The sequence below is a fragment of the Acartia tonsa genome, chromosome 6 (genome assembly GCF_053477335.1).
Source record: "Acartia tonsa isolate MP-2025a chromosome 6, ASM5347733v1, whole genome shotgun sequence".
Classification (NCBI taxonomy): domain Eukaryota; kingdom Metazoa; phylum Arthropoda; class Copepoda; order Calanoida; family Acartiidae; genus Acartia; species Acartia tonsa.
The window spans coordinates 5,403,320-5,421,940 of record NC_137265.1 but is presented as its reverse complement, the minus strand read 5'-3'; the positions used below and the strand labels follow the sequence as shown (position 1 = coordinate 5,421,940).

The 18,621-nt window shown below is 35.3% G+C and overlaps 1 protein-coding gene across 5 annotated transcripts in view; it reads right to left on the bottom strand.

Annotated features, from left to right (window-relative positions):
• LOC145321656 (myosin light chain kinase A-like) overlaps nt 1–18,621 on the bottom strand; it is a 34,964-nt gene that overhangs the window by 4,090 nt on the left and 12,253 nt on the right. For all 5 annotated transcript variants that reach the window (XM_080163149.1, XM_080163150.1, XM_080163151.1 and 2 more), the window contains 5 exons: nt 14,830–14,881; nt 14,055–14,137; nt 12,678–12,797; nt 1,303–1,404; nt 714–812 (listed from right to left, as the gene is read on the bottom strand). In XM_080163149.1, the coding sequence (XP_080019275.1) occupies nt 714–812; nt 1,303–1,404; nt 12,678–12,797; nt 14,055–14,137; nt 14,830–14,881 (456 nt within the window). The remainder of the gene's footprint in view (nt 1–713; nt 813–1,302; nt 1,405–12,677; nt 12,798–14,054; nt 14,138–14,829; nt 14,882–18,621) is intronic.

The window sequence follows — 18,621 nt, the reverse complement described above, 5'->3', positions numbered from 1 at the left end:
TGTCCCTTAAGATCTCGGTAACCACTGAACCGATCGGATTCTACTCTTTAGGGTATATACCTATTGGTTTTGTGGTGGTTTTAAGCTATTTTCTTGGAGGGTGGGACACCCCCAACCCCCCAAAAACAAAAAATCCCCCCCCTATTTTTTTTTTTTTTTTTTTTTTGCTGAAGATTTCCTTTAATGAATTTCGCCTTAATTTTTTTATCACCTCTTGGGGCAAAGCCCCCAGAGGCTAGGGGCGAAGCCGCTAGTCTATTATATAAAGTGGTAAACGTTTTTGTCTGTCCCGAAGGATCTCACTAACCGCTGAACCAATATTGTTCTCCTTTACAGTAAAGCTTCTAATAGGTCCTGAGAAGGTTTTAAACTATTTTTGGGGATAGTGTCTTAACCCACCCCCCCCCCAAAAAAAAATATTTTTTTTACTCTACTCTAATGAACACAAATTTAAAATGGGATGAGATCGACTTTTCCCCCTCCTACCTGAAGTGCCCCGAGAGGCTTCTAGGGGCGTAGGCGCTAGTATTCGAATATTGTGCTAAGAAAAATTAATTTGAGTAAAAAAGGCGAATTTTAGTTAGACAATTAAGACATTCAAGTGCAATTTAGCTGGATTCGAACCATTTTCTAAAGAACTCTAAGCAAGTTACATAAGACTTCACTTGATGTTTACGTTCATGACAAGTAATGAAATGAACACTAAAAATTACCTTAGAGTTAGATTTATTATCATAATAGAGAAGATTTTCAGGTTTAAGATCTCTGTGAACAATTCCTTGAGCATGTAGGTACCCAACTGCTTCTAAAACCTAACAAAACAAGTTCAATTCAAGAAGAAAAATGCATTCTCGAACTCGTAATTTTTGTTATTTTTTCCAAATTCATAAAAAATAATAATGTACTTTCCTTAAAAGTGCCTGTGGAACAATGACCCCCTCCCACCTTAGTTTTTACATAAATCTGAATGAGTAGGGGTAGTTTTTCTTGTCTATGCCCAACCCCTACTGGGCCTATACCTGCGGTGCCTAACCCTGTCTGGCTACCTAAAAAAAAACCGAAATCCCCTTATTTTCAATTCATTTTGAAAACAGTCAAAGGTTTTTGAGCATAACAGTAGACACATCTAAGCAAAAGCCTAAATTTGCTGTCTAACTGTAGACAATATCTTTGAAAGCAATTCAGTGAAAATAATAGTTGAACAATATTCTTTAAGTTTTAAAGATTTTTGTCTCGGTTTCAATCTATGATTTGGCAAAATTTTAATGTACTGCTTGTAGGCACTGGCCACATGAAGATTACCTGAGCTAACAATTTTGCAGCCTCTGGCTCTGATAAAGATCCATATTCTATGAGTTTATCAAACACTTCTCCACCCTTGGCCAGCTCCATCACAAGACACACCTAACAGAAAGGAATGTTTTTTTTCAACATTTTTGGGGGGCTAATGATTGAGACATAAAACCGTACCTGATAGGAATCTAATCATAACACCTATAGCCATATTAATCAGTCATTATTTATCTGGAATTATAACAGAAATATTTAAAAGCAATTAACCTTTTAAACCCTAATTACTTCACAAGATATAATCTGCAATATGAAAAGGACATCTAAGCTTAGTTTAATAAATTAATGCAGTAATGATAACACATCATAACAAAGGAATGAATATTTATTAAACAAGCATAATAATCAATTAATAAAACAGCACATAAATATTTTCATAACACCAGGAAACAATCCTGAAATAAACAAAACATAATTAATAAAACACAAATAGATATTTTATCATTTATATATATCTCCCCTCTCCACTACTTCTTCTCCTTGGTTTTCTTCTCCTCCTTCCTCTTCTCCTCGTCCTTCTTGCGCTCGCTATTCACCCACATCTCCCAGACGTGAAGCTGAGCTTCAAGCACCGTATACCTGTCCTTCTCTCGGGCCAGCTTCTCCCGGTACTCCTTGTTGTCCTTCGACAGGTCCTCTACCTCCCACTCAAGGTCCGAAATGTCTTTCAACAAGCCGTCCCTTTCAACACGCCATTCTTCAAGGTCTTTGTAGCTCTCCTCATCCAATTTCCTCAACCTTTTCGACGACGCCCGGGACTCATGCTTATAGCGCGCACGCTCAGCCTCAGCAACCTTGAGCTTCTCACCTTGACGACGATTGTGGGCCTCACTGTCATCTAGACTCTCCTTCAACGCCTTCAAGTCCGCCCTCAATTCCATGTTCTCGCGGAATACACGCTTAAACGTGTCGGAGTCGATTGAGATAACCGATATGGGGGCCGAATAAGTCACCACATTCTTCGCCGCCTTCTCCTTCTCCCCCACCACGGCAACCCCATCATCAGCAGCCGCCTTCTGCCTCTTGTTGACCTTGCCCCGTGGCTTACCTCCCTTCCTCTTGGACGTCAGACGCTTGTCCATGTTGTAACCAAGGCCGTTTAAAAGTTCCCAGGTACACTCATTTTCAATGTAAGCCCAGGTGTTCCATAATGGGAGAGGCACAACAGGCTCTGATAGCTGGCAGGGTGGTTCCGCCGACTTGAAACTTCCGTGGTAACGCAACAAACGGGCCGCGTACCTGTACTTGCCATTCTTGGTGAGCTCTGAACCCAGGCCATCGTTGGACACAAACTCAGTGTACACTGAAGGACACACAACCCAGGCCCCGTTCTGCCTACTGAGAAACGATTTGTGAAGTAGGAGTATCGGCGCCGCCATCTCCACAGCCTTCTGCCAGATGTACTTGTTGATCTTGGTGACATCCTCCCACGACGGGAATGCCGAGGGCACGTATCTCATGGTTGGGATAGATATCAGGTGCCTGCTTCCTCGAACTGACTCAAGCAGACCATCCATCGCGCTGATCAACTCCTGCACCGGAACCACGCCTACAAAGGCTTGAAATGCTGCCAATGTAATTCTTTGTGGAGGTTTACGCTCCAGCAGCGCTAAAACTTCTTCCACAAAGAGCTCTATGTCCTGGTGCTCCAGCACACGCCAGTCAACCTCCTCGGGACAGATGAGGTTCTTCTCCAGCTCACTGAACAGGACATGCTCGGACTCGGACTCCAGCTGTACGACGATGTTGGTTGCCACATGGGACTTGGCATTTCCACTCTTGGCACTCATACTAAACAAGAAAAAGTAGCTTTAACTAAATGCATAGATTAAATAGCATAGTTAAAAACACTTAAACTATAAACTAGGTAGCTTAAACCTACTCTCAAGAAAAACACAATCTTAATTATTAAATAAGATCATGGCTTTACGTTCTTATCCTATAACTTAATATAGTTTAGAATATAAGAAATACATATATTAAAGGGAGAAAACAAACATTGTCATGTTAAAGACTACGTTGTTTTCATTTTTGAAACAAATTAAAATTCGCTGTAATATCACTACCAAAAGAAAATATGTGAAGTATTTTATCGGGTAGTTAGGTTATTAAAATCAGAATAAAAACATACTAAAATGTTAATAAAATTGATAAAATCAATTACATATTTTTGATTAAACGTAATAAAAGGTGAAACGACTTAACGAAATCACGCTAAATAGATAAAAACACAATTTATCACGTAAATAAACCAAAAATATAAAATAATTGTGAATATTCTTAAGAAAATATCCAAACATAATTACTAAGTTTTTAAATGAGAGTTGTATTGTAGAAAAGCGGCATTATCGTTGATAAGAAAATAAATAGGAAATTCAATTTTTACACAACTAATAGAAATTAAATTCTATATTACTAAGATAGAAATGTTTTACCTTCAAATGAAAGCACTAAAGCGATGTCTGAATTTGTAGGCAAATGAAACGTTAATGATTTTATTGTGTAAAAAAAGTTAAAAAGTAAATTTTACCTATTTTATACGCATTTTTCTCACGAAAAAGTAAAATTAAATAATTTCCGCTTTAAATAAAACACGTCATTGTTCGCCATATTTGTTATTGACTCTCATTCAGTTATGCCGCACCAAACTTGACAAAATCATGGTTACCAGGTATAAATTCGCTACTCAATGCTTATTTTTGATTTGTTGATGAAAGTTGTCACCTAATACTCGTTGAGTTTAAATTAAATTGGGAATAGTCAGCGGTGGATACAACTAACCATTTTCAAAGACATTAGACAATTATGTGTGTACTCAGTAAAGAAATAAATGCATATTTTTGCATAAATGTATTATCATTTTTGGCAAAAATAGAAAAAGTTTTAATTTAATAAATACTTTAGACATATATTATTGATATTTATTTACAAATTAATGTATGTACAATCACAATCTACAGTTAGGACAATTAAGCCTTAACCACATCCAAAATGTCTTTTGGAATTCTCCCTTCTTGCATAATCTTGGTGAGAGACTCAGCATTTGCTCCCATCTTTGTTAAGGGATCAGCCAGCTGAAACTCTCCTCTAGCCCAGATCAGCTGTTCCAAATCTTTGTCTTTAAGCATCTGCTTTACCACACCAATCTCCCTGCGCAGTTTCCTTTCACTGACATCTGTTGTAGAATGCACACTCTCATAGGTGTCTTTGTTGTCGATAACAGCACGAACAGGAATGTTACCGTCATCACCTAGTAGCTGTTGCAGAGTCCATTTAAATGCTACAGCTGCATCCAAACCTCTGGTAAGAGCAATGGCCTCTGCTGCAAGCGTTGAGGTCACTACTCGGTCAATCTTGTTTGACCTCCAATCTATTAGTGCACATCTGCCATCTTCTGGTCTGACCAACATCAGAATGTATCCTTGTGTGCTATCTGTGCCTCCATTCAAATTACCATAGGATGCATCTGTAAATAGCCAAATTTCAGACTTTGCTAAATCACCAAGGTTGGAAAACCTGAGCAAAGCTTTGTTGTCTTTCAGATTCTGTAGGGACTTCTTTGCGAACTTCAGATCAGCAATGGTTCCCCCTTTAAAATGAGTGGAACATGAAATCATGTTAAATGACAGGTCTGGTCTCGTGGATCTTACAGTCCAGTTCAACTGGCCAGTCATTTTTCGCAGGGTAGAAAGTTCTTCATGTGACATTTCATCTTTTGACTGTCTTAGTCTTACTGTGTCAATTTCAGGAATTGTAATATTCTCAACATAGTCTGTCTGATCGAGAGAAACTCCATTCTTATCTTGATTAAGCTGAAATCCAGTATACATAAAACTTCCACGTTCTGACTTGCCAACTTTGAAAGTGTCCAGTATCTGTGGGAGTATCTTAGAGTGAAAATATTCTCCACCAGCGTTCAAGAAATCATCCACATGTAAACCAACTAATGCTTCCAGCACGCCATTTACTTTCAGGTAAAATAATCCTGAATCGTAAGTGCACTTCTCAAATCCTAATTTCTCTAGAACATTTTCCACTCTTGTATACCATTGACGACTGGCATCTCTAAGACCATACAAACACTTGTTCAATAACCACAGGCTATTTAAGGCATTGGCTTCCTTTGGGGGTTTAACATACACCTTTCTCTTCAATGTTGTTCCTTGAAGAAAAGCACTTTTTACGTCAACTGTTTCAATTGCCCATCCTTTAGCTGAAGCTATGGTCAAAAGAGTTCTAAGTGAGTATTTCTGCAATGTAGGGGATTCCTTTGGGTGTTCGTCTTCTTCTTGAAAACCCCTTGCAGTAAGTCTTGCTTTGACTTCACTTCCTTTCTGAGTAAGTACCCATGTGGTAGTTATGAAGGGTTGGCCAGCATCTTCTACCACATTATACGTGTCGAAGTCTTTTAGCTTTTGAAGTTCAAGCTCCTTAGCTGCAATACACTCAGGTGTGTTCCTCTTTTCTTTGGGCAACATCACTGCCAAAATTTCTTCATGGATCCAGGTTGCTAACGCCTGATCATCATCAAGCACTATCAAGTTTTGCTCATCCCTGATGGTAATGACTTTACCATTGTCAAGCCTTATGTCAACTCCTGTGTCGTTGCCTAGGGTCCATGTAGCCATTGTATCTTCACTGTCTATTTGCTCTTTCCTTACTTCTTGCTGAGCAAAGTCTGCGGAAAACTGTTTTCCACTATCTAGTTTCACATTATACCAATGTTTGTACTTGCCAACCTTCTTTCCAGCTTGTCCTAGGACTACTCCTCTCTCCCATTTTCCATTATCCTTGAACTCTATGCGCTGATTTTTCGCATACTTTTCAGGACTCATGACTTTCTCAGCTGGCACATTCTTGTCAGTATTTGCTTCTGGTATGTCTTCAGTCGTATCATCATTAACACTATCATCTTCTTGTTGATGCATGTCAATCTGATCTGGATTCTCTAGCTCCACTTCTTCTTGAGCTTCCTGAAATTCTTCTTCATCTTCTGTATCTATTTCCATCTTTACTGGTTTCCGTGATTCACTCTTGCTTGGACTATCACTGTTGACGGGTTTCCCTTTCTTTAAGTCATCAAGTTGCGCTTCTTCTTCTCTTAGCCTCTCTGACAAGGTTTGACCTGCAGGCCATATCCTGTTAGCACTGACTCTAACATAGCCTGAGCTTGTGCGTATGCCAATCACTTTACTATCCTGAAAAATCACCTTTGCAGGACCCAGCCACTTATCATCTTTCTCTCTCTTGTAGTATACAAGCTCTCCAGGGCTGTAATCTCGGTTCACTGCTCTCATCTTTCTGTTCAACGCTAACTTGAGCTTCTCACACTTCTCAGCCTTTGCAAACGCCTCTCTTGTACTGTATATTGTCTCCATGTTCTTTTTCAACTGGATACTTCTTGGCTCGATCTGAGAAACCGGGATAGGATCCGTCATGATATTTGGTAGTCTTGGTGCTCTGCCAAAGGTAAGTTCAAACGACGAGTATCCATATACATTCGTCAATGAATTCTTCACCGCACATGACCAAGCCACTGCTTGTTCCAAAGACATTGTTGGGTGATCTCTCTTTATACATGTAGTCACACAATCATTCAGATAATGGCCTTTCTCACAGTGGCCATTTTGCCACGGCGCATAAGCTGCCGTGGTGGCATGGTAGATATTGAGAACCCCACATGTTTCTTTCATAGCTTCATTAATGAACTCTCCACCATTATCAGTCAAGATGATATCTGGAGCAGTAAAGTATCTGATCCATTCATTGAACAATTTTGCAACTATTGTCTCAGGTTTCTTGTCTGTTATTACTGTACCCACTGTGTATCTAGTAAACATGTCAACAAAGTAGAGAATATAATGTTTGTCGTCCCATTTCTTCAGATCCATAGTTAGGATATGATTGAAATCTTTGGCCATGGGCAATGAAACTGCTGGCTTGTCAGGATTACGACGACGCAAAATGCAGCCTTCGCAGCCATCTATGATTTGATCAATCATCTTGTTAAACTTGGGATCCCATTGATCTGCTGACTTGATCAATTCTATGAAAACTCGTTTAGGCCTGTGCCCAAATTGACGATGAAGCTTGTGTAGTAGCTTCATCTGGTTCTCTTCACTCTCTTCCAGCATATTTACCGCACAGATCTCTTGCATGAGCTTGTTGTCATGTCTTTCATTATCGCCAAACAAGTTGAGAATAAAGTGTCCAGCACTGGTGGTATCAACTCTTATCAATTTGCCATTAATTGAAGCTGTGTCATCTGCCATGTTAAGTGTTATTCCTAGTTGTTTCATATGTGCTTTGGACATTAGTAGTGGAATATCCGATTCTATTATATCCACCTCAATTGAATGTTGTTTACCTGCCACTATAATTGGGATTGTATAGGCTTCTTTGGTTGGAAGCACGCCTTGATTGCCAAACTGGAATGTTTTCTTACTCTTGTATGGTCCTTGAACCAAACTTTTCAGCTCACTGGGAACAGATGACAGGAAAATGTCCATCCATTTTTGTCCAGCCACACTTGAAGTGCAGCAGGAATCCAAAGCAGCACAGTTGATTGACTCCGCTGTGAACTTACTAAGCTCTTCCTTGTTCGTTGTGAAGAAAACTTTTTCAATTTGGTCCTCCTCTTTACTTTCTTTCTCTTGTTCTTCTTCTTGTGCGCTTGCAACTCTCTCAAATTGGGACATCAAAGCTTCTTCTTCGTCAGAGTTTTGTGTTTGCACTACAAAGACTTTTCCCCTTTTACGGTTAGAGTTGCCTGTATTGTTGTTATTACTATTCTTATTATACGGGCATTCTCTATTGAAATGTCTAAATGAGCCGCAGGTTTTACATTTATAGGCTTTTCCCGTTATGGGATCGATCGGATTCATAGGGTTGGCATCCCTGTTTGCTCCCTTATTTGGAACAGAACGAGCGCCATTCGAGGAATAAGACGACGATTTCCTATTATTATTATTATTATAATTGTTTGTATAACTCTTTTTAAATGAGTTATTTTTCTGCCAATTCGCATACGCTTCCTGATGCTCGGCAACAAAGGCTTCGGCGCTAGTTATATTTGCGTCAGAAGAGACAATGTTGCCTAACGAATCCGATAGCATATCTTTTAATTTGCGTTTAACAGCGACGTACGTCTTTCCTCCCTCTTTTTCCAAATCGATTACACCTTTCACTAGTTCCGCTTGTGTGTTATTAAGCTTCGCCCCTAACATTACTATAAAGGAGCTACAAGTGTCCGTGAATGTAATACCTAGTTGCTTACATTTATTGTAGTGTCTCTCATGCTCTTTAAGATATTCTAAAATGCTTTGATCTGCCGTCCTTCTATAATTCCATATCTTTTCAAAAGCTTCCAATTCAGTAATTCTAGCCTCTTTTCCTATATGCGTGTCTAGAAAGGCGAGTACTTTTTCTACCCCTTGAGCATCATTTACAAGCTGCTCAGCTGGGTGTACGTTAAAGAAATCTTTCTGTATATAGTCGCCGAACTCTATAGACTTATTAGGTAACGCATATGCCAACATAGCTCCCATTCGCTCCTTTTTATAATCGCATATCCCAGCCCATAAAAGCACATTGTTCTTGAAATCTTCGTAAGAATCGAACTTGTTTAAATCTGGAGCATCGGCTCCAATCTTACAGGTAGAATTATCATTCATGATGTCAACTTATTAGGGTTACTGACACCTTGAACGGCTAGATTAATTGCTTATACAATTCTTACCATATCACCACTCATTACAGTGGTTAGCGCTACTTATTGATGCACCACCTTTTTAAATGTGGCTATTAATATTACTCTATCAAATGTTTTAGTTACACCTTTTTGATTTTTATTATTATTATTCAATAAAATAATCAACACGAGGTTATAGAGTTTTATTAATTACGAGAAAAATTGTCTGGAACAAACTTCTTCACAGGTCTTCTCTGGCCGCGCTCCTAATGTACATTCTTCATGAACATTTTTGACACCTTCTTAGGTTTGATAAGAATCTCTGTTATTAAGCACTATTATATTAAAAAAATAGTTCAGATATATGATAACTGATCAAACTTGGTTTTTAAGGTTCAGGTTTGATTTTCTATCTCATCACAGAGTGCCGTAGATCTTTTAAATACTAAAATTCCCCGTTTTTAAGGTGGGTGAATTTTTGAATTTTTGTAAGCTCTGCTACTACTGATTGAGACATAAAACCGTACCTGATAGGAATCTAATCATAACACCTATAGCCATATTAATCAGTCATTATTTATCTGGAATTATAACAGAAATATTTAAAAGCAATTAACCTTTTAAACCCTAATTACTTCACAAGATATAATCTGCAATATGAAAAGGACATCTAAGCTTAGTTTAATAAATTAATGCAGTAATGATAACACATCATAACAAAGGAATGAATATTTATTAAACAAGCATAATAATCAAAGGGGGGGGAAGTTTTGCCACTTTCGCGTAATCCGTGATTATTAGGCTAGGTATTGATGTGAGACTATAGGTTATTTGGGATAAAAGTTTACTTTTGGGTAGTACTTCACGTATATTTAATCATTTTTTGGATAGGTCTCCAGGTTCAGGTGCCGCAGGCTGGAAGGTAGTTTCTGGACAGGTAAAAAAAATTTAAAATTTATGTTTGAAGAGTTAGAGATCAAATTATTAAACAAAATATGCATCTTTATGGATATTATTGACATATAAGAAGAAAAAATTAAAATCGGCCTCCAGGTTCAGGTGCTGCAGGCCTCCAGGTCAACTCTGGACAGGTAAAAATCAAATTTTTTATTTGAAGAGTTAGAGGTCAACTTATTAAACAGAATATGCATCTTTTTTATATTATTGACATTTTTGAAGAAAAAATTAAAATCGGCCTCCAGGTTCAAGTGCTGCAGGCCTCCAGGTCCACTCTGGACAGGTAAAAAAACAAGGTTTTTTATTTGAAGAGTTAGAGGTCAACTTATAAAACAGAATATGCATATTTTTTTATATTATTGACATTTTTGAAGAAAAAATTAAAATCGGCCTCCAGGTTCAAGTGCTGCAGGCCTCCAGGTCCACTCTGGACAGGTAAAAAAACAAGTTTTTTATTTGAAGAGTTAGAGGTCAACTTCTAAAACGGAATATGCATATTTTTTTATATTATTGACATATTTGAAGAAAAAATTAAAATCGGCCTCCAGGTTCAGGTGCTGCAGGCCTCCAGGTCCACTCTGGACAGGTAAAAAAACAAGTTTTTTTATTTGAAGAGTTAGAGGTCAACTTATAAAACAGAATATGCATATTTTTTGATATTATTGACATATTTGAAGAAAAAATTAAAATCGGCCTCCAGGTTTAAGGTTTAGGTGCTGCAGGCCTCCAGGTCCACTATGGACAGGTAAAAAAAAAAGTTTTTTATTTGAAGAGTTAGAGGTCAACTTATATAACAGAACATGCATCTTTTTTGATATTATTGACATATAAGAAGAAAAAATTAAAATCGACCTCCAGGTTCAGGTGCTGCAGGCCTCCAGGTCCACTCTGGACAGGTAAAAATCAAATTTTTTTTTTGAAGAGTTAGAGGTCAACTTATAAAACAGAATATGCATATATTTTTATATTATGGACATATTTGAAGAAAAAATCAAAATAGGCCTCCAGGTTCAGGTGCTGCAGGCCTCCAGGTCAATTCAGGACGGGTAAGAAAATAAAAAAATTTACTTGAAGAGTTAGAGGTCAACTTATAAAACAGAATATGCATCTTTTTGATATTATTGACATATTTGAAGAAAAAATTAAAATCGGCCTCCAGGTTTAGGTGCTACAGGCCTCTAGGTCCACTCTGGACAGGTAAAAAAAACAAGTTTTTTATTTGAAGAGTTAGAGGTCAACTTATAAAACAGAATATGCATCTTTTTTGATATTATTGACATATAAGAAGAAAAAATTAAAATCGACCTCCAGGTCCACTCTGGACAGGTAAAAATCTAATTTTTTATTTGAAGAGTTAGAGGTCAACTTATAAAACAGAATATGCATATTTTTTTTATATTATGGACATATTTGAAGAAAAAATCAAAATAGGCCTCCAGGATCAGGTGCTGCAGGCCTCCAGGTCAACTCAGGACGGGTAAAAAAATAAAAAAATTTACTTGAAGAGTTAGAGGTCAACTTATAAAACAGAATATGCATTTTTTTGTTATTATTGACATATTTGAAGAAATTGTCTCCAGGTGCACTCTGGGCAGGTAAAAAAATCAAATTTTTTATTTGAAGAGTAATATAAAAAATATGCATATTCCGTTTTAGAAGTTGACCTCTAACTCTTCAAATAAAAAACTTGTTTTTTTACCTGTCCAGAGTGGACCTGGAGGCCTGCAGCACTTGAACCTGGAGGCCGATTTTAATTTTTTCTTCAAAAATGTCAATAATATAAAAAAATATGCATATTCTGTTTTATAAGTTGACCTCTAACTCTTCAAATAAAAAACCTTGTTTTTTTACCTGTCCAGAGTGGACCTGGAGGCCTGCAGCACTTGAACCTGGAGGCCGATTTTAATTTTTTCTTCAAAAATGTTAATAATATAAAAAAAGATGCATATTCTGTTTAATAAGTTGACCTCTAACTCTTCAAATAAAAAATTTGATTTTTACCTGTCCAGAGTTGACCTGGAGGCCTGCAGCACCTGAACCTGGAGGCCGATTTTAATTTTTTCTTCTTATATGTCAATAATATCCATAAAGATGCATATTTTGTTTAATAATTTGATCTCTAACTCTTCAAACATAAATTTTAAATTTTTTTTACCTGTCCAGAAACCACCTTCCAGCCTGCAGCACCTGAACCTTGAGACCTATCCAAAAAATGATTAAATATACGTGAAGTACTACCCAAAAGTAAACTTTTATCCCAAATAAACTATAGTCTCACATCAATACCTAGCCTAATAATCACGGATTACGCGAAAGTGGCAAAACTTCCCCCCCCCTTAATAAAACAGCACATAAATATTTTCATAACACCAGGAAACAATCCTGAAATAAACAAAACATAATTAATAAAACACAAATAGATATTTTATCAGCTAAAAGAATAGTTTTCTCTAAAATTATGGAGGACCATAATGATTACTTTTTACTAGCAGAAGAATGTAGGGAAAATACCAGATCAACACAAGAATAAAACTCATAAAAAAAACAGTGTATAACTCCTACTTAACATTGAAGAAAAAGGACCTGTTCTAAAATGATTTACACAATCAAAAGCTCGAAGAGAGAGGGGAGCTAAACCTTTAGAAAAATACTCTGAGAGTTAGTACAATTGTTTTTATACCTCTTCAGAGTTGACATAGACCTCATACAGTTTGACAATGTGCTGATGGTCAAGTTGAGCCATAATCTCTATTTCTTTATCAACCAAAAACATCTTATCCTCATCTTTGCATAGCTCATTCTAGATCATTTATAACTCATTGAAATTCAAATACAGAGCGTTATGAAACTAGATTATAAAAAGATGACAAAAAATATTTGGATTATTTTCCAAACAACGGCTCCGCCCTCTAGAAGCCTCTAGGGGCACTTAATGGGAAGGTAAAAGTTGACACTCCCCACATCTTCAATTTGAGTTTTAGAAGGAAAAAGTAAAACAAGGATGACAACATCCATAAGTAGCGAAGCACAAAATTTCGTGGATGGGACTGATGGTCATTGTTGTTTTCTAAAAACGACGGAAAAATTAATTTTGATATCTTTAACTGAAAAAATTTTGAAAATCGATTAATAAACACCAAAGATATGGAGGAAAATGTAAAAAATATAAAAATAGCCAAAAACCTGCAAAAAGGCAGTCTGACCGTCATTGTTGATTTCTTCAATTGAGCGGAAATTTAATTTTGATATCTTTAACTGAAAAAATTTTGAAAATCGGTCCATAAACACCAAAGATATGGGGGAAAATGTAAAAAATATAAAAATAGCCAAAAACCTGCAAAAAGGCAGTCTGACCGTCATTGTTGTTTTCTTCAAACGAAGGGAAATTTAATTTTGATATCTTTAACTGAAAAAGTTTGAAAATCGGACCATAAACACCAAAGATATGGGGGAAAATGTAAAAAATATAAAAATAGCCAAAAACCTTCAAAAAGGCAGTCTGACCGTCATTGTTGTTTTCTTCAAACGACGGAAAATTTAATTTTGATATATCTAACTGAAAAAATTTTGAAAATCGGACCATAAACACCAAAGATATGAGGAAAAATGTGGAAAATAAAAAAAATAGCCTAAAACCTGCTAAAAAGCCGTCCGACCGCCATTGATGTTTTAAAGTTAATTGTGCTCCTTAATGATGGGAATGTTGTCAAAAAATTTCAGCTTTCTATCTTTTATAGGAGCTGAGTAAATCCCTTTACCCCCATAGCGTTACGGACTGACGTACGGACGGACAAAGTGAATTATAGAGTAGCTTCGCTACTATAAAATATTTTTTAAGGAGGGGGTGGGGGGGTTATTTTTCATTGGGAGAGTGGAGATACCCTTCCCCAAAATAAGAAACCTCACTGTAAGGGAAAACCCTAACGGTTCAGCGATTAGCGAGATCCTTTGCAAAACAAACAGACAAAAAAGCTTATTCCTTTATATAATTCCTAGGATATGTCTAAAACTTTCTACTATTTCAAAAAATTAAGGTTTCATTATTATTAATTTTTACCTTGTTGATAACTTTGACAGCAGCTAGGCCACCTTTATCCTGTTTAGATTCAGCCAGATATACTTTAGAGAATGCTCCCTCACCTACAAATTTATGTGAAATTCAATTATACAGAAACAAGGATGACAGCATCAATGAGTAAGCAAAGCACAAAAAATCATAGAATGGACAAACGGATTTATAGCAGAAGTCCAGTTGTTATAATAAAGAAAAGAAAGAGAGAGATCAGAGAATATACAAAACTCGAAACGAATCAAACCCTAGAACATAAGATTTAAGTCTTTTGAAGCATGACCAACAGACAGGCGGAAACAATAGGCTTGATATGCAAATGCAAAAGGAATCTTCACTGAAAATTTCATCTGTTTATCTTCTATATCAGTCGAGAGAAACACATTTTCCCGAATGCGCTACAGACTGACTAACAGAGAAAGTGAATTATGGAGTAGCCGCGAACAAAGTGAACTGTAGGCAAAAGCCTAAGAACTTTTCCATAGTTTTAATGCAGTCTTTGATTAGATTTAGCTTATACTTTTCCATTAATTTTTCATCAAAATGTTGAGAAATTTAGTGGTGTGAATTAAATTATGGTATTTTCTAGTTATTAAAAGTACTGTCCGCAATAAAAACAAATTTTGATTTTCAAAATCTCACCTGAAACTCTTGGTCTCTGATCAATTTTTAGACATTTTTTATATTGGGAATATCGCCTTTTATAGTTTTGTTTTAGTAACGGATAGTTCTAATAAAGCTGCTCCAATAACAAATACTTTACCTAAAAGCTCAATAAGAATATAATCATCTGTAATATTACCACCAGGCACAACCTAAAATAAAACACAATACATTTCTTTTAAATAGAGATTCTCGATCTAATAGTATAAGATAATGGCCGATAAAATGATGTACATCCCCAATGATGATGCAAAATTTTACCTTGTCTGTATATTAAAATTAGTTGTTGAAACATTTGGAAACTCAACTTCATGAAATGACCAATCAGAAATTCAATAAAAGTCTCCAAAGTTGTTGAGCCAATGAATAAGAAAATGTTATTATAAAACTTTGGGGACTAGCGTAATAAACAGCTTTTTCTGAATAATTCTTCTTATTGCTGAAAAATACGACCGATAATTAGATAGACTTAACCTTTACACCTATTAGGCAAAAAGTTCAAGTCATGTGATTTTCATGCCATCACATTTATAGGTTAGCAACACGAGCAAAAAAAAATAAGTTATATAATTTTGATAATGATTCATATGAATTCATAAAAATCACGCTACAAATTATCATTTTTTATCAGCTACCAAAAAATACATGTAAGCTTACATAAGAAAGTTAAAAATAAATCTATACAGTTTTTGTCATTAAATTATTTACACTTTGACATGAGTAAAGCATTTAATTGCAAAAAAGAGGTGTAGTCCCTTTCGTGACAACGCCTATTAGGAGAAGTTTCGTCCTATTTTCACAGTAGCTTTTCTCCTATTTCAAGCATCTGCGGGGGACTGTAACCGTGTGGGGCATAATTGCCTAACCCTGCGGGGCAATTACCTAACGTAACATAACCTAACCAAACCTAACATAACCTATCAAAAGCAACAGTGAAAATACGACGAAACGCCCCTTAAAGGGACTATCCCCAAAAAAGTATATCTACATATCACTGTTCCACCCTCAGATGTAAAAACTTTATTTTAGTGTTAGGCCGAAATGACTTAGCAATTGTATCTGTAAGTACGTCTAATAACACCCTTTGCTATTTTCAAAATCTGAGAAAATTTTTTTTGCAAGAAAATTGCAAAAGTTCGCAACCCATTTTAGCGCCTCTACTTAAATCGAGTTTTAAAACTTTTTATATAAAATCATTTTTACAAAAAATATCAATAATTACTTAAAATTAAGCCTGAAAGAAAAAAATTCTCTTTACACGTGTTAATTTTTATGTTTTAGGTCTTTTTTTGAGGAAATCATAACTTCTCCTTTTTAGACAATAATATATTTTTTTAACAATTCAAAGTAAAATATAATAAAACTTAAACGATTTTTCTTGAATTATCAGTTGAAAATTTCATCAAACATGCAATTTAAGTGATGAAAATTTAATGAAATAAGTTTTTGAATGTTTAGAATTACCAATTTTCTTCATTTAAAACAAAATGTTAACAAAATTTAAAAACATTCTAACATATAACTTCAAAAATCAATAACATATATAAAATGATGTTTCAAAAAATAAATCATTAAAAGGTATTAAAATGCATTTGAAATTACTTAAAATTAAAACGAGAACATCTTTTTACACTGTATTCTGTGTAATAGAGTTTAACTGACATGATTAGTAAATGAAAAATTTCCTAAACTCATTGAGCCTTTTTGAGACTATATTAAAAATAATTCATTTTGTTTTATATTGTTTTTTTATTCAAATATTTGACAAAATTTTCTCTGCGTCAATAAAATAAAGTCAATTTTTACTGTTTCCAGGTTTTTCTTTATAATTTTAACAATTAGATATAATATAAATCTTCATTATCTTTTATTTGAATTATCATACACATTAAAATGTGAAGTATAAGCTAAAACAGCACTTTTTTCAACGAATATTTTAACGACATTATATCAAAATAATTCCTCTTAAATATCAGACAACATATGATTGGGAAGTATAGCCATTTCTTGGAGGTATAATATTTACAAAAATACCATTAATTCTGTTTTTATCAGAAGTAAAAAAATTGAACAATTCTAAAACAATGGTTGGCTGTCTAGATATTGACTACACTAAGACTACTCAATGAAATAATGTTGCAAAAAGAGGGGTTCTGAAAGTAATCTACCTAATAAGAACCAACAAGTACTGTTAGTATCTATTTTCTTGTCATCTAGCAGACAATCAAATCATAACACAATTTTCATGATAAAATAATTCTTATTTTAAAGTTATATTTTTATCCCTGACAAAATTATAGACGACTTTTAAAGGCATCTTATCTAAACTTTTTTAAGAAAAGCTTAAAAACGTTAAATAAGTATGAAAACTATTTTCTTTGATTTTTCTGAAGTTATTATCGCATTCTATGGGTTTTTTATTATCATTTACTTATATCGAAAGTGCCAAACATTGTACCCCAACTTATTCATTTAATAAAAAACGAAGCGTGATATATGTATGTCTGTAACTTGAGATAAAGAAAACGGCAAGAATTTTGTGTTTTTATTTTATTTTAACGGTAACTAGTACTTATCAGCTATGAGATATTTAGGAAAGTAAATTTTATTACTATTTCATTTTAAAAGGACTCTCCACAGAAAAATCAACTTTGTATTTTTAAAAATCTAACCTGAAACTATTATTCTCTGTTCAATTTTAGGCATTTTTTGTTTTTGTGGCATCGCGATCGAAGCCCTTTGAAAATTTTGTCCGCCGCCTATTTGTACTGCCGCTATAAAAATATATACTACACTTTCCTCCACTCAATATGTGTTTGCCGCTAAAGAACATTTGCTCCATTGCAACCGGCTGCTCTATGATTTATCCTCTTCCTTGACTGGACAATCCTGCCGCCTCCATTTTGTGTTCGCCTCCGCCAAATATAACCATCTTTTGCCGCAGTTGCCGCATTCATCGCCCTTCTCCGCCGCTACTCCGCTATACATTGCGTACGTAGCTATACACAACACCCCCAGCCTCCATTTAATTTCTGAACAAGGGAGAGGGGAGCATGTATTAAAAAGCGACGTACAGCGGAGTAGCGGCGGAGAAGGGCGATGAATGCGGCAACGGCGGCAAAAATAGAAGCTAAAAATCACTAAAGCAGCACAAATTAAATGGCGAGAGGATTCACTTAAAGGAGGTAAAAAATTTCAAAGGGCTTCGATCGCGATGCCACAAAAACAAAAAATGCCTAAAATTGAACAGAGAATAATAATTTCAGGTTAGATTTTCAAAAATCTAAAGTTGATTTTTCTGTGGAGAGTCCTTTTAATTAAGGGTAATTACAATTTAGAATGAAAGGAGACATCGGTCTAAAAATTATACTAAGATTACTTTAATTAAATATTAATTAGTTGGTTCTAACTATAAATAAATATAGTTTACAAAGAAAGGTAATTATTAGGTAAATAAAAGGAGGAGTAGGTTGCGCTAAAAATCCGTAAAAGTTTTCAGGCTTAAAAATAGTAGTAGAACGATAATATTCACTAAATATGTGTATTTCTGATTGAAAAGAACTATAGACAATTTTTTAAAAAAGTTAATATAAATTTTTATCGCTCTACTACTTTTTTTAACTTATAACACTTAAACTTTAAGAATTTTACCCGAAACCTACCTCTCCCTTTTTTTGGGGGAGGGGGGGGGGGGTTATTTTTTATTGGGAGGTTGAAGATACCCTTTCCCAAAATATTTTTAAACCTTCCCTGGACCTATAAGAAGCTTCAATGTAAAGAAGAACCTTATCGGTTCAGCGGTTAGCGACAGACAAAAAAAGCTTACTACTTTAGATAATAGGAAATATGATTACTAAGGAGATAAAAATTTTAAGGTTCTTTTTACAAAATT